This window comes from Sphaerodactylus townsendi, linkage group LG05 (assembly GCF_021028975.2).
Source record: "Sphaerodactylus townsendi isolate TG3544 linkage group LG05, MPM_Stown_v2.3, whole genome shotgun sequence".
Classification (NCBI taxonomy): Eukaryota; Metazoa; Chordata; class Lepidosauria; order Squamata; family Sphaerodactylidae; genus Sphaerodactylus; species Sphaerodactylus townsendi.
In genome coordinates this window covers 23,696,840-23,712,397 of record NC_059429.1, presented here as the reverse complement: position 1 = coordinate 23,712,397, position 15,558 = coordinate 23,696,840, and the positions used below count along the sequence as shown (strand labels likewise).

Genomic DNA, 15,558 nt, shown 5'->3' with positions numbered 1-15,558 from the left:
GGAATAGCCCTATAGGCCCTGCAGAACTGGGTCAGGCTCAGTGGTGGGATCCAAAAATTTTAGTAACAGGTTCCCATGGTGGTGGGATTCAAACTGTGGTGTAGCGCCAATGGGGCTGGACGGGGCACGACTGGGGCGTGGCCAGGCATTCCGAGGTCAGGGCATTCCTGGGCGGGACTGTGGCAAGGACGCAGCCTCTGCGCTGGTCCTTGGGCGGGAAAAAAATGCACGCAGGCGTAGGCTGCCACGCCAGTGCACCTCCTGCTAGACTGCTTCAAGTTCTGCACGCTACTGCTGAGAGGAGGGGCGTAACGAAGGCAAAAATCACATGGCAAAATCCCCAATTAGTAACCCCCTCTCGGCACACACAAATAATTAGTAACCTACTCTCGGGAACCTGTGAGAACCTGCTGGATCCCACCTCTGGTCAGGCTCCACAGGGTCCTGATGCTACTCGGCAGCGTGTTCCACCAGGCTGGGGTCAGGGCCGTAAAGGCCCTGGCCCTTGTTACATCCAGGCAGATATCCCTCCAGTCTGGGACCACCAGTAGATTCCCCTCTGCTGAGTGGAGAGGTCTCTGAGGGCGATATTGGGAGATGCTAACCTGCAAGTATGTGGGTCCAAGGCCACTTATGGCCTTATAGGTTAACACCAGATGATTTGGTACTCAACGGACAGCCAGTGTAGATACTGCAGGACTGGCATTATATGGTCTCTGGTGGCTGCTCCTGTATCCAGGAGTGAACATATGATGGCAATACTGGTGATGCCTGATAATATTTGATGGTTGATAATATTCTTTAAAACCTACAAATCTAAGAGAGATTGTGCCATGATAGCAGTCAAAGTCAGCTCTCTGCCACTGTACAGCTGAAGTTTCAATACACTAATTTAATCTGTGGGGTTTGGGACCAAGGCAGTCAGCCACCAACCAATTCCCAAAACAAATGAAGTATCTGGGTGGATCAGACCAGCAGTCCATCTAGTTCTGCTCCTGTCTCACACTGTGGCCAACCAACTGGTCGAACCAGTTACCATGGAAGACCAATAACAGAGCCAGAGGTGGGATCCAGCAGGTTCTCACAGGTTCCCGAGAGTAGGTTACTAATTATTTGTGTGTGCCAAGAGGGGGTTACTAATTGGTGACTTTGCCACGTGATTTTTGCCTTCGTTACGTCCCTCCTCTCAGCAGTAGCATGCAGAACTTGAAGCAGTCTAGCAGGAGGTGCACTGGAGTGCGTGGCAGCCTACGCCTGCGTGCATTTTTTTCCCGCCCAAGGACCAGCACAGCAGCTGCGTCCTGCGCCCAGGAATGCCCCGCCCAAGAATGCCCGGCCATGCCCCCATCGTGCCCCGCCCAGCCCCATTGGCGCTACACCACAGTTTGAATCCCACCACCATGGGAACCTGTTACTAAAATTTTTGGATCCCACCACTGAACAGAGCATTTACACCATGCATTCCTCGGATGATACTTTCTGGCACCTGGTATTCAGAGGTTTGTTGCCTCTGTGCATAGAGGTTCACCAAGGCTAGGCACCACGGATAGACTTATCCTTGATGAAACTGTTTAATCCCATCCCTCACCTCAATGGCTGGGAGTTGATAGATGTAAACTATTTTCCTTCAGGTTGAAGAAGAACGAAACCCTTCCAATGCTTGAAAATGTTCTTTGTATTCCCAAAGAGGTGAAAATTATGATGAGCAGAAGAATAACCTTGGGAATAATGCATCAGTTTCAAGATTCTCTGTTGATGATGTGTCATGAATTTGATGCGTGTTCAACATGATGAACAAAGACCCCATTTAGGTTGCTCTCTTAGCTTATTTTAATATTAAGTATTCCTGAATAATGCAGTGGGAAGTTCAATTAATAAAGCTTACTGGGATTACCTGTATGTCTCACTTTTACAGTAATAGTTTAAAATGTTTGCCAAATCTATTTTAGATAGGCCGTTTCCGCACGGCCCATTAATGGCGCCCTGGGGACAGGATAAATGCCGTCCCCAGGGAGCCATTCGCACAAGCGGCGCTGCTGCAACGCAGCAGCGCCGACCTGACTCCACTCCCTCTCCCCCAGGGCAGCGTCAAGCCGCCCTGAAAAACAACCCTTTAAAGGGTTGTTTTTCCTTCAACAGCGATGTTCCCTGGTGGCCTGTGATTGCGAACAGCACCACGGGGAACCGCGCTGTTTCCACTCCCGTTCCACTCACCATGTCCCCGTGCATTGACCTGCTGGCCGTCGAAGCCCACCATGCTGTCCTCCGACCCCTGGAGGTGGGAGGGCAGTGATGAAGCCTGAGCTCATTGACAACCAACAGACTCTATTTCGGGGACACTGTGAGTGGGACGGGGAAGGGGGAAGAGGTGGCTCCGTGCGGAGCCGCCTGCCGCCCTGTCTGGAGGCCGCCCGCATGCTTCCATGCGAATGGCCTCCGCCTCCACGCCAGCGAGAATTCTGCCGGCATGGAGGCGCCTCCACGGCCGTGCGGAAACAGCCATAGATAAACTTGATTTCATTGCTGCCGTTTTTTTTAAAGTAGAGGCCTTATTTGATCAATAAAGGCTTCTGATATCAGGCAAAATATTTCCACAAATATTATTTAGAAGTTTACGTCGTTACTTGAGTAAGGGTGCTTTATGTGAGGAATGCACAAATGGAGCTCTTAATCATGTCCGATGGGTATCTTCTATGTGTCATACAAAATGTACTGGCACACAAGACAATGTGGTTTAAATGTTAAAACTTGTGAGTCAAACTGCAAATATTTGGGATGGGAGATCTGATTCGGCTAAGGTCCACTGAAGTCATATGAGTGTCTATACGTTAGGTGGAAATTAAAATTTCCATATAAAATGGGCACATTTCAATCCTGTATCTTGTGCTGCGAAGAGAAAGGCCTTTTGCAGGCTGGGAGGAGAAAGAGGTAGTTGACTAGAGTTCAAAAATAATGTTACTCTTTATATTGTTGGTAGATTCAGACTTTTGGGCCTCTCGGCCTGTTTAGACTCGGAATCGGTAATTTAGCAGAGTGCACAAAGGTTGTGGTGTGAGCTGCAAAACCCCATCTAGTCTCTGCATGTGCCAGGGAGAAAATTACTCAAGAGTATTGTCGAAGGCTTTCATGGCCAGATTCAACTGGTTGTGGCGGGTTTTCCGGGCTGTGTGGCCGTGGTCTGGTGGATGTTTCGCCTGCATCTGTGGCTGGCATCTTCAGAGGTGTATCACAGAGAAAAGTCTAGGCCACAGATAAGGCCAGAGGTCTCTACCCAACTTTACCTTCTCACTAGACACAGTGATCTTCTTATTGGCCCAATTCCATGCACATTAGCCTGTGAAAAGGTCTCAACATTTTCCAACAGTCTTAACATTTTCCAATTTCCCCCCACGTAATTCTGCTCTCCAAAACAAGTGTTTGGCAGCGCTTCTCATGCCCGGCAAAGTCCTTAAGTGAGAGACATTTGGATTTAAATGTTGTTTTATTTCTTCTGTATATTAATATTGTATATTAATATAAATCAGCTTGCCAGGAATCAGGGACATCAGATGGAGGAGAGAGAACCTTGGGGCTGGAGGGTGTGGGTTGATAGGAGGAGAGGCAAAACAAGAGATGCCAACTGTACAGAAATGCCATGCCACAACCCACAAAATCACAAGCCATCCTTCACAAATAATGCTTTCCTGTTCAAAGAGTATATTTAAGAGCTTCGTGCTTTTCTAACTGCATTTTCTCCGCCACTGTACAGTGTTTAATTTAGGGCTCTAAAAATCCATAGCGCCATGGAACAGAGTATATATTCTGGAACAAGGATGGAAGTCCTCAAGCTGTGATTGAGTCCTGGAGCATTGTTCTATGACAGTGATGGCGAACCTTTTCGAGACCGAGTGCTCAAATTGCAACCCAAAACCCACTTATTTATTGCAAAGTGCCAACACGGCAATTGAACCTGAATACTGAGGTTTTAGTTTAGAAAAAATGGTTGGCGTGCATTAGTCAGGAGTAAGTTTGGTGGTAGTCAGTGGCTTTGTTTTGAAGCAACCGTGCAACTCTTCCAACGGGTGAATCACGACCCTAGGAGGATTTACTTAGAAGCAAGCCCCATTGCCAGCAACCAAGCTTACTCCCAGGTAAAGGATTGCACTTTAGTTCTTTTCATGAAAATCAGTGGGGTTTAACAGCGCTTAACAGGGTTACCTACACTGCCTCCCCAAAACTAGGTCTTAGGTTTAATGCTAATAATCGAGCCCAGTGGCCCAGACCAGCCTAGATGTGTGTGTGTGGGGTGGGGGGGGACTCTGTTTGCACGTGCCCACAGAGAGGGCTCTGAGTGCCACCTCTGGCACCCGTGCCATAGGTTCGCCACCCCTGTTCTATGACCATCACTGAGCAGGAAGAAATTGGCTATTTATGCATTTGCTTCCCAAACAGCGACAAATCCCTGCCCTCTATTGCTGAAGATTTAGAAATGAGAAAGCAAGGGGCTGGTCTCAGTGATTCCTCCAGTTCCCATTGGTTTAACCCTTTCCAATGGCCCTTTGGAAAAAGAATGTATTTCTATTGCCATTCTCCGTCATTCCTTTTAGTTTCTCCCCCTTCCTTTTATCCTGATACGCTTGTTCCATATCACTGATCAGCTGGGTTACTATTTTCTTCTATAGTTCCTGTTTAAAATGCTAACCAAAACTAGTCTGATTGCAAAACTCCAAACAAGACTTTGAATGGAGAAATTATTCTTTCTAGTTGCAGAATACTAGATTTCCTGACTGTCAGTCACACTTCATTCTCAAACGTTTCTCCACAGATTCTTTATTTAGTTTTTTTTTTAGACGCTGCCATGTTATGGATAACTTGAGCACAGAATTTCAAACTGGCTGGGGTGAATTCAACCAAGGAAGGAGAAAAGCGAATGCAGGGCAGGGATTACTCCCCCCCATGGTTGAGAATTTGAGAGAGCTTGATTTGAATATGTGAATTTGTATACAAAACACAGTGCAGTCTGGGAAATGTTTAGCTCCTTCATTCTGATGCATGCATGAACTCGCTCATAAAGGGTCTTTCCAGAATTCAGATTACTTGATTCAGTAGAAGGAGATATTGATTCCCATAGGCCATTGGAATGGATTTGTTTTCTATGCTAAACCCAGTGACAGGATTCAATGTTCTCATGCACTGGTTCTTGCAAGCTACATGGTGACTGTTCTGCTGTGTATTAATTCACATGGCAAGTGGGCAAAATTACAGGGCTGATGCATGTGGTGTAGCACAATATCCAGAACAATTTGACACCTTCTGTCTTCAGGATGGTGCTTCCTGCACATTGGATTTAGCACTGCTGCAATTTTGGGTTCAATTTGCTTGTTCCTTGCAGTTTTTTTCTCTCGTTCAGCAGTGGGTTTTTTGTTTTGGTTCTTTTTTTTGCTGACAGCGTTGTTCTTTCTCTTCCTCTGCCAGAGATCCCCCAATGTGCTGGCTGCAACCAGCACATCTTGGATAAGTTCATCCTGAAAGTCCTCGACCGCCACTGGCATAGTTCCTGCCTCAAGTGCGCCGACTGCCAAATGCAGCTGGCCGACCGCTGCTTCTCCAGAGCCGGGAGCGTCTATTGCAAGGAAGACTTCTTTAAGTAGGTGCTAACAAAGACTTTCATGGGGGGGATGGGGGGTGGGGGGGAGAGGGTCACTGGGCAGCGCTGAAATGTCCCCCATGTCCGCCACCTGGAGAGGGAGAAGATGGCTTTTCTCTCAGGTTAAGTGAGCTGCTCAGGCATTCAGAACAGAAGCAAGGAAGTCAACATTCCAAATATTAGCTCAAATATGACATCATAGGGTTCGATCTTGTGGACCTGTTTCATTCGCAATAGAGCTGCAAACAACCTGGAGAAAAGAACAGCCTGTTCCCTTAACAGAAACTCAGTGGGATGTTATTTACCAGGTGATGTTGTTTACCACCATGACATGAACAGTTTCACTTGCTCATTTTGGCCTCCATTAAAGGGGCAGGGCACTTTCTCCCTACAACCTGTTGGCAACCCTCCCTAGTGGTGGTGAAATTCTCTTGCGCAAGGTGCTAATGCCATCACTAGTGGCCCAACTCCACGAGATTGTTTCAGTCTGTGATGACCTACCTTATAGGATTGTCGTAAGGATTACTGATATAAAAGGCTTTGAATTTTCAAAATACGAAGGCATGTTCTTATTATTTTCATGTTCTTAGTTTCTCCCCCTTGCCCTTGTGGCATAATGTCAGACAGCAGGTAAACGGCCTTTAGCTTGATGGGGAATTCCGGTACGTTAGGAATTATCAGCATCTCTTGAGAAAAACCACATATAAAAAGAGGTCTATATTGATTTATAGCTTCTGTGCATGCTCAAATCCATTTTCAGCAGATTTTGCAGGGACCCTCAAGCTACCCTTTTCTGCTGTTCAGAGTCCTTAAACCCCTAACCCTAGCATATTTACATTAAAGTTATTTGATTCATTCAATAATTTCATTTTTAATGCAATTGAAACAGGTGGCAAATACAGAAGTCTCACCTTTTTCTCCTTCATTGATCAATGCATATAGTGAAGTGAAATGAAGCAGGAAGGAAAGGCCCCCATTGCTTATCCCAGTGTTTACAAACCTTTTCGATGTCACGGTACCCTTGACCTCACTCTTCATACCCACGGTACCCCTGCCATCCCCCCCACCTTCCCCTCCCAGTGCCCCTGCTTGCACCACCCCTCACCTTCCCCTCCCAGGGTGAAGAACTGGGGGGGGGGGGCAGGAAGTGGCTGCTGACCTTGTGGCAGGCCCTGCCCCGAGCCAGCTCCATGTCCTTGCTGGTGCCGGCAGGAGACACCACAAAAGTGAGGGGGGGGGGGTTAGTATTGCCACGGTACCCCTGGGACATGCTCATGGTACCCCAGAGGACCATGGAACCCTGGTTGAAAATCATTGGCTTATCCTATTGCCAGAAAGGGGCTTTAGAAGAGTAGATGTGGAATTTGGATTTATACCCCACTTTTGAAAGTGATTTAGAACCTCCTTCTTTTCCTCTCCCCATAACAGGCTCCTTGTGAGGTAAGTGGGGCTGAGAGAATTCTGAGAGAACTGTGACTGGCACCCAATAGGTTTTGCCTGGAGGGCCAGAGAAACAAATCGTGGTCACCAGATTGGAGTTCACTGCTCATGTGGAGAAGTGGGGAATCAAACCTGGTTCTCCAGATTAGAGTCCACTGCACTTAACAATTACGCCATGCTGGCTTCACCACGCGTTACTCACTAGTAAGCAACAGTATCGAATCCTGTCTGGATTATTTTCCTTGCAATCTCCAAGTTAAAGAAAAAGATTACAGATTTATTTATTTTTAATGAACATTGAAATGAGAGCCAGTGTGTTGTACTGGCTAGAGTTCCAGATCAGAAGAGTTTGTGTGGAGATCATGGGCCAGCTATTGTCTCAAAGCCTGATCTACTTTACAGGGTTGTTGTTAGATGGGGAGGGAGACAAATCATTGCACTGGGATCTTTGGCTAGACAGGAAATTTAGGGAAGCAGTCTGGAAGCTGCCCAAGTCAACCAAGCAGTGGCATTGGGCGGGGGGGTGGGGGATGGTGCCTGGGGCAAAATGGTGGCCCAAGGTTTCCTGGGAAGTGTAGTTCCCACCAGGCTGCTCTTTGCAGCCAGTTAAACTAAGATAAGTGGGGGGGACACGGCGCCCCTCCCCAGCCGCCCAATTGCAGCTATGCGACTGCAATCAAGCACTTAAAGCCTTATATCCAATTAGCCCTCTGCAAGTGGAAACACTACAATGGAAGGGAAACTGGCAAACAATCATTCCAGAAATCAAACTGGGGACAAAAACGTTATTGCAAACAGGCATTGGCGGGGGTCGGGGTGGGAAATAGGGTTTCTAGTTACAGGTTGGGAAACTCCTAGAAATTTGGGGGTGGAGCCTGGAGATTTGGGAACAGGATAGGAGCCTTAGTGGGATACAATGCCATAGAGCCCATCCTCCAAAGCATCCATTTTCTCCACGGAAACTGATCTCAGGGGATCCCCAGGCCCAGTGACGTAGGTATAGATTTTTTATGGGGGGGTTCAGGGATGGGGCCATGCCTCCCCAAGCCCCGCCCCAGCCCCAGTGCTTATAAAAGCAGCTCTCCGAGGACAGGGATGGCAGACTCCCCTGCTCCCCCCGGGCTGGGCTCCCAGCTGGCAGCCGGCAGTCCCTTCTGCCATCCTCTCTGGGCAGAGGCAGAGCTAGGGAAAATGGAGCCTGGTGCAAAATCTGAGTTTTGGGGGGGCACTGTGATGCTGGAATCCACCCCCAAACAGCATCACTTTCAATGGTGTTTAAACTAGGCAGCCCAGATTCTCCTTTTAAATCCACAAAGGGAGAATCTGGGGTCCCCAGTTAAAACAACATTGAAAGTGATGCTGTTTGGGGGTAGATTATCCCCCACCCTGAAACAGTATCACTTTCAATATTTAAACTGGGGACCTCAGATTCTCCCTTTAAATCCATGCAAATGGGGTGGATTTAAAAGGAGAATCTGGGGAAATTTGGGGGGTGCCTGCTGTCAGGGGTGCAATTGTTAAGCTAGCAGCACCAAACTTTCAGGGTATCTTCAGGAGACTCTCCTGATGATACAACCCTGGTTCTGTGAAGTTTGGTTCAGGGGGTCCAAAGTTATGGATGCTCAAAATGGTAGCCCAATCTATTATCTCCCATTGGAAACAATGAGGATGGGGCACCCACTTTGGGGGTCCATAGCTTTGGACCCCCTGAACCAAACTTTACAAAACCTGGGTGGTATCAGCAGAAGACTATTCTGATGCTACCACCTAGGTTTAGTGAAGCTTGGTTCAGGGGGTCCAAAGTTATGAACCCTCAAAAAGGTAGCCCCATCTCCTATTACAGTGGTGGTGAACCTATGGCACGGGTGCCAGAGGTGGCACTCAGAGCCCTCTCTGTGGGCACGAGCAAACAGAGTCCCCCTCCCCCACATCTAGGCTGGCCTGGGCCGCTGGGCTCAATTATTAGCATTAAACCTAAGACCTAGTTTTGGGGAAGCAGTCTAGGTAACCCTGTTAAGCTCTGTTAAACCCCACTGATTTTCATGCGAAGAACTAAAGTGTGATCCTTTACCTGGGAGTAAGCTCAGTTGCTGGCAATGGGGCTTGCTTCTGAGTAAACCCTCCTAGGGTCGTGATTCACCCGTTGGAAGAGTTGCACAGTTGCTTCAAAGCAAAGCCATCGACTACCACCAAGCTTACTCCCGAGTAACACATGCCTCGGAGCCAGCCATTTCTTCTAAACTAAAGCCTCAGTATTCAGGTTAAATTGCTGTGTTGGCACTTTGTGATAAATAAGTGGGCTTTGGGTTGCAATTTGGGCACTCGGTCTCGAAAAGGTTCGCCATCACTGTCCTATTAGCTCCCATTGGGAATAATGGGGATGGGGCACCCCTTTGGGAGTCCATAACTTTGGACCTCCTAAACCAAATCTCACTGAACCTGGGTGGTATCATCAGAGAAATCTCTGAAGAAATCTCTGAAATTTTGGTGCCGCTAGCCTAAAAACTGCACTCCCTGCAGGCCAAAAACCAATATTTTGAAACAAAAATACAAAACAACCACAAACGGGGCGGAGCTTCGGACATGTAAGGGGGGGGGTTGAACCCGAGAACCCCCCCCTTACCTACGTCCTTGCCCAGGCCCCATCAGGAGCCTTGCATCCCTACAAACACCCATCCCCACCCCCAGAGCTACCCAACAGCTTAACCTAAGACACTTTCTGCAACCAGCAATCCCAGCAAGCTGTTTTGCATTAGAAACAAATCCCTTTTGACTGAATATTTCTCCTAATCAAAACCTGATCTGCTTCTTGCAGCTGCTTTGACTTGAAGTGCGGGGGGGCGGGGGGGGAGCATGTAGGCATGGCCCAGGTTGGAGAAAATAAGGGCACAGCCTCTCTGGGATCATTTCCAAGTAACGCAGTGACCCAGTTAGTTTAGTAAACAGCCGAGGCCCTCGCAGGCCCCGGGAATAAAAGGCATCAAACAGGAACGGTGATGTCTAATTCATGGGATCCACTTCTGTAGGTCGGAGAGGATGGAAGCTTTTGAATGATACAGAGTTCACTAAGCAGAATATTCTCATTTATATACTTAGCAAATGCCCTTGAAGAACAGACGTTTACTTTTGAACCGTTTTGCTCTTCAGGGGAGGGAAGGCGGCATGGTATAGCCCAGTGATGGAGAACCTTTTCGAGACTGAGTGACCAAATTGCAACCCAAACCCCACTTATTTATCGCAAAGTGCCAACCCGGCAATTTAACCTGAATGCTGAGGTTTTAGTTTAGAAAAAACCGGTTGGCTCCCCCTTCCTCCGCCCCACCCGCTTGAGAAGGGGCCAGCCTGCTGTAGCCTCCAGCAAGTCCCACGTGCACCGCTCTGTGCCTCTCTAGCATCTCTGCCTCCTCTGCACTCCCCTCCTTTGGCAGCAGCCACCCCCAATCACAGGCACCAGGCCCACCAGCCAAGTCCTCCCTACTCATTGTGGTGCGTGCACATCGTGCTCAGTGGCCCAGGCCAGCCTAGATGCGTGTGTGTGTGGGGGTGTGTGTGTGATTTTCTGCCCCCTACATGATGAACTCTGTGTGTGCATGCCCACAGAGAGGGCTCTGAGTGCCACATAGGTTCGCCATCACTGCTATAGCCCAATCTCATCCGATCCTGGAAGCTAAGCAAGGGCCATGCTTGGAAGAGAGACCACCAAGAGAGCCTCTGCTGAGGAAGGCAATGGCAAATGACCTGTGCTTCTCACTTGCTTTGAAAGTCACTGGCTGATGGTGCCATAAGTCAATTGTAATGGGGCTGTGGGTCCATGGTAGAGCATCTGCGTTGGATGCTGAAGGTCCTAGATTCAATTGTCAGCATCTCCAGTTAACAGGATCAAGCAGGACGTGACATGAAAGGCCTCTGCCTGAGAACCTGGAGAGCAGCTGCTGCTAGCCAAGGTAGACAGTTCTGACCTTGATATGCAAAGCAGACTGAAGCTGCTGTTGACTGTCTTGTACCAGCCAGGTTATTTACGTGGCTACATGTAGGTTTCACAGGAGATCCAATAGTGGCTTCAGGGCAGGTTTGCAGAAGAGAGAACAGCAGTGGGGAGAGGTTAAACTGCCTCTCTTTGGCCCTTTCCACACATGCAGAATAATGCATTTTCAATCCACTTTCACAATTGTTTGCAAATGGATTTTGTTATTCCTCACAGTAAAATCCAGCTGCAAAGTGCATTGAGAGTGGATTGAAAATGGATTATTCTACAAGTGCGGAAGGGGCCCCTGTCTGCTTTGATCAGAAACAGAGAAGAGTTATTGTGTGTTTACACTCAGTTCCAATGATAAGTTCAGTCAGTTGAGCTGCACTGGTTCAGAAAATTGTATGTTTCCGCCTTAGAATATAGTCCTGAACAAATATGAGGATTATCATTCATTTTTACATGCCACCTTTATAAAAAAAACCATTATTTTGTGCATTATTGAACATGGTACTTTGATATAAGAGCATTTATGCCAAAATGTATGTTTTGCTTTCAGACTTTCAAAAGGATGGAGTGAGCAGGGCTAGGCAGGCACTAGATTAGAACCTAGGCGGAGCGTTCTACAACAAAGAAGGTCCAGCATGCTTTGTTCTGTGGAAAAGGAATATACAAACCTATCATCTTTCTATGGAACAGAGTATAGAGGCATAAAATTCCCATTGTACATGAATTGCGAAATCCTGGTATTATTCTCCACTGAACACAAGGACTTTGTAATCGGTGGATGGAGGCTTACCAGTTCCTCAGGTCTGTGGTGCTGAGGACAAACCTGGTGCTGTTCTTCTTTGTGGCTTTTAATTTAATCTTATCTTCAGCCCACCATGTGAGATGGTGCTTGAATGGCTCTCTAGTGGCTGCTTTTGTTCTTTTTTTGTGACCCAATTAAGCTGCAGCTAAGCATGAGGGAGAACCACGTACACAGCCGTTGGTTTCTTTAGCGCGTCCTCTGCAGCCATGTGCCCAGCTGGAAAGGCAAGCAGCTTCTTAATCTGGGTGTTATGTGTTTTCAATGGAAAAGGGTCTCTTTAGCAGGCAGTGGTGTGAGCGCAGAAGAAGAAGAAAGAATCAGTAAGTTAAAAGAAAGTGTGAGTAAGTTAAAAGACAGTGTGTGCAAGAGAGAAAATATATGAAAGGAAAAAGGATTTTGGATTCATAAAAGGAAAGACAAACTTTTCTTTCCCTCCATTATTTTTTTCTTATAATCTCCCTTAGTCTCTACTGTGCGACAGTAGCCATTCCTGACCATCCACTCCGCCCACCTTTACAGTATGTTGCCAGTTTAGGAAACTTGTCTGATTGTTGGCTGTGTTATAAGACACAAGTAGCCTATACTGGTGCCTGGTCCCATTATACTCATATTCCAAAGGCTTTAGCATGGTGGTTTGATTTTACCGATGGTGTGGGGAAACGTTATGATAGCTCTCAGTGGCCTTTCATATCCCCAATTCAATTTGAATGGATTCGTGTTTCTGTGGGGTGGAAATTGGATACGGTACAACGCCTTGGATCACCTGGGAGGGAATTATATACCACCTCGGTCCGTACAGAGCATGCTCGATATTTCCCTTTATGCATAAGAAAGATCAAAGGTACAAGGGACTATGGTTCCCATAAATCCTAGTCATTGTGGTTCCATAGTTTCTTGCAGGCAATTTGAATGGTCTCCAGAAAAAGGAGAGGTGGTTTATATGACCCGACCTGATGGTGTTTCACAGGGTTTCCTGCAACTCACAGACACTCAAACTACTCTATATTTGTCCACAAAGCCCCTGGATATTTACTGCCACCTTTATAAGATACATAAGAGAAACACTGCTAATGCTACTGTTACTTGGGAAGGAACACAGAATTCTATTCTAACCTGGATGGCTTTTATGTATGTCTGTACTTATGAGAAAACCATGCCTAGAAATTATGCTGAATCTTGTAGAATATTAGCGAATGCTGTACCTGTTTCTGAACGCTCTATACTATTGTCTGAAAAAGGATTGTATTTTATTTGTGGAAATGCTGGACGAAAGGTTATACATGTAGAGTGGAAAGGGTTATGTTCATTTGGTACTGCTGTTCTGGAGTTGGACAAACGAAAGACAATTTCTTATCATCAGGTTTTGAATTTGGGAGGTCGACTACCTAGGGCTGTTATAACCCCTACTCAAACAACTATTGTGAATCCTCTCATAGGAGAGACCCACCCCTGGTGGGGAACTTTTCTTCGAGCATTAATCCCCTTCTATGGTGTTGCACAGATTGAAAAGGCAGTTAAGAATTTGTCTGCCATAGTAGAAGATGGGTTTCAGTATACTGCTCATGCCGTGTCAGGAATACAAACAGAGTTACACTCTTTGGCTGACATTGTTTTGCAGAACAGAAGATTATTGGATCTCCTTACTGCACAACAAGGGGGAACTTGCGCTATGCTGGGTGAACGCTGCTGTTTGTATGTTGACATGTCAGGAAACATTACTACTGATATTACCCAATTAAGACATGCAGTTCATCCCCTAGACCGTGTTGCGTACACGGATCCTTGGGACCATGTTTTTGGATGGCTTCCTGGCCTGGGTTGGGTGCGCAATATAGTTGGCATATGTGTTCTGATTGCCGGGCTAGGACTCTTTGTTTGCTGTTGCATGCACTGCATCCCTCTTCTCCTCTCTTGCACGTCTTCACTTGCATCATGGAGAAGACGGTCAAGGCGCCCAACAGGTATTCCCCTACGTGTAGTCACCTCTGCCACAAATTCTTCTGCGTCTCCAGTTCTCACTAGTCTGCTTTAACGCACCCTTCCAAGTTTTCAGGGTGCATTTGAAAAGGGGGGATTCTGTGAGCGCAGAAGAAGAAGAAAGAATCAGTAAGTTAAAAGAAAGTGTGAGTAAGTTAAAAGACAGTGTGTGCAAGAGAGAAAATATATGAAAGGAAAAAGGATTTTGGATTCATAAAAGGAAAGACAAACTTTTCTTTCCCTCCATTATTTTTCTTATTATGGGGAGATGGCAACCACAGAAGATGCTAACAAATGAAATCAAGAAAGCCTTAAAACCTATTCTTCTTTTCCATAAACCTATTCTCTCTCACTAATAATGCTAACTCAGCTAGATAACCCCAAAGGTGCCCTCCCCTTGGTTCTAAAGTCATACAAAAGTGCAGACAGCACTGATTTTGAGATCCTGCAGTACCCAAGAGATACTTTAAAGGTTGCCCTTTTTCAATAAACAATAAGGCCTGTGAGAATGTTTAAACTCTTTGTGTGAGAAACAGGGCAACTTGAAACATACAGGATAAGGAGAACAAGGGTCTTTGATTCATGTAACATCAAGGAGTGTAATGCTGACATCTTCCAATAAGGATGTTGGACAAGCCCAAAAGGCTGTGGGAACTGGGAAAATCTCCACCTGTTTGTATGATTGATTGATGATGAAGGCACTGGGGGTGTATTCTTTGTCGCCATTTTAATGTAACTTGTCATTAATACTATAAAAGTAAGAACGCACTGCCATTTTGGGGTTGCTCCCCTGATCTTGCCTTTTTGCCCGAGTTGGCTAAATAAAGTTAAAAAGCTTTATTTCATTTTGACTCAAGCCTTTTTGAGCTTTTATTATTTTATCATTACTCAGTGGTAACAGTGGGATTTCAATGAAACAAAACACCTCTATCTTGTTACTCATTCCACAACACTACTGGGTTTTTAGACCTCTACGGTCTGTTTTAGAGGGTGATTATGTTGGTCTGGAGTAGATTTGCGTCCAGTAGTCCCTTAGAGACCAGCAAGGGTTTCAGGGTATAAACTCTCAAGAGTCAAAGCTCTCTTCCTCTGAGGTTTTTCTACTCTCCTGCATCTGATGAAGGGAGTTGTGACTCTTGAAAACTGCCAGTCTCCAAGGTGCCACTGGACTAAAATCTAACTGTTCTTAGTTCAGTTGGTCAACATTGTTTTGCATTAGCAACTAACTTTCCTCTCTTTGAGCTTTGATTTTAGTATCTGCAGTCAGATGAATCATTCTTCACATGTAGTTCTTAAGCGTGAGCACCATTTTACCCACTGAAATGGGTCTCATGAAAGATACATTCTTTCCCATTTTGTATCTTGTTTCCTCCTGCTCACAGGTACAGGGATGATCGAGTACTGCATCATATTCAAAGTGTTAGGCGGTTTCCGGCACACCAAAAAAACAGTGCCCTAGGGACAGAAAAAACACAGTCCCTGGGGCGCTGTTTGCACAGCTGGCCCCCGAAACGGCGGGAAGACAGCGCTTTTGAAACTCTCTCAAGGAGCAAGTTTTTCCAAAAGTGCTGTCTTCCAGCTGGCATGGTGCGAACCGCACCGGCATGAGGATGCCGCTTTTGGCCCCTCTGGTGTGAGGAAGACACTTACCTTTGCTTCCTGTGCAGCTCCGGACAGCTGGAAAGACATGCCCATGCTGCCTTCCAACCCCCGGGGGTCGGAGGGCAGTGTGGGTGT

General features: G+C 46.6%; 2 protein-coding genes across 3 annotated transcripts in view; both read left to right on the top strand.

The window, feature by feature from the left end:
• LHX4 (LIM homeobox 4) overlaps positions 1 to 15,558 on the top strand; it is a 96,788-nt gene that overhangs the window by 39,836 nt on the left and 41,394 nt on the right. For both annotated transcript variants that reach the window (XR_007244656.1, XM_048498467.1), the window contains exon 2: positions 5,455 to 5,626. Coding sequence is in view for 1 of the 2 variants with exons in the window: in XM_048498467.1 (XP_048354424.1) it covers positions 5,455 to 5,626 (172 nt within the window). In the remaining variant the exon portion in view is untranslated. The remainder of the gene's footprint in view (positions 1 to 5,454; positions 5,627 to 15,558) is intronic.
• On the top strand, positions 12,759 to 14,107 carry LOC125433718 (endogenous retroviral envelope protein HEMO-like). The gene is made up of 2 exons (XM_048498468.1): positions 12,759 to 13,939; positions 13,974 to 14,107. The coding sequence occupies exon 1, from the start codon at positions 12,785 to 12,787 to the stop codon at positions 13,874 to 13,876; it is 1,092 nt and encodes a 363-aa protein (XP_048354425.1). The 5' UTR covers positions 12,759 to 12,784; the 3' UTR covers positions 13,877 to 13,939; positions 13,974 to 14,107.

Bases quoted from the DNA above. Each gene is read 5' to 3' on its own strand.
- LOC125433718 (XM_048498468.1), top strand. From the start codon at position 12,785: ATGACCCGACCTGATGGTGTTTCACAGGGTTTCCTGCAACTCACAGAC.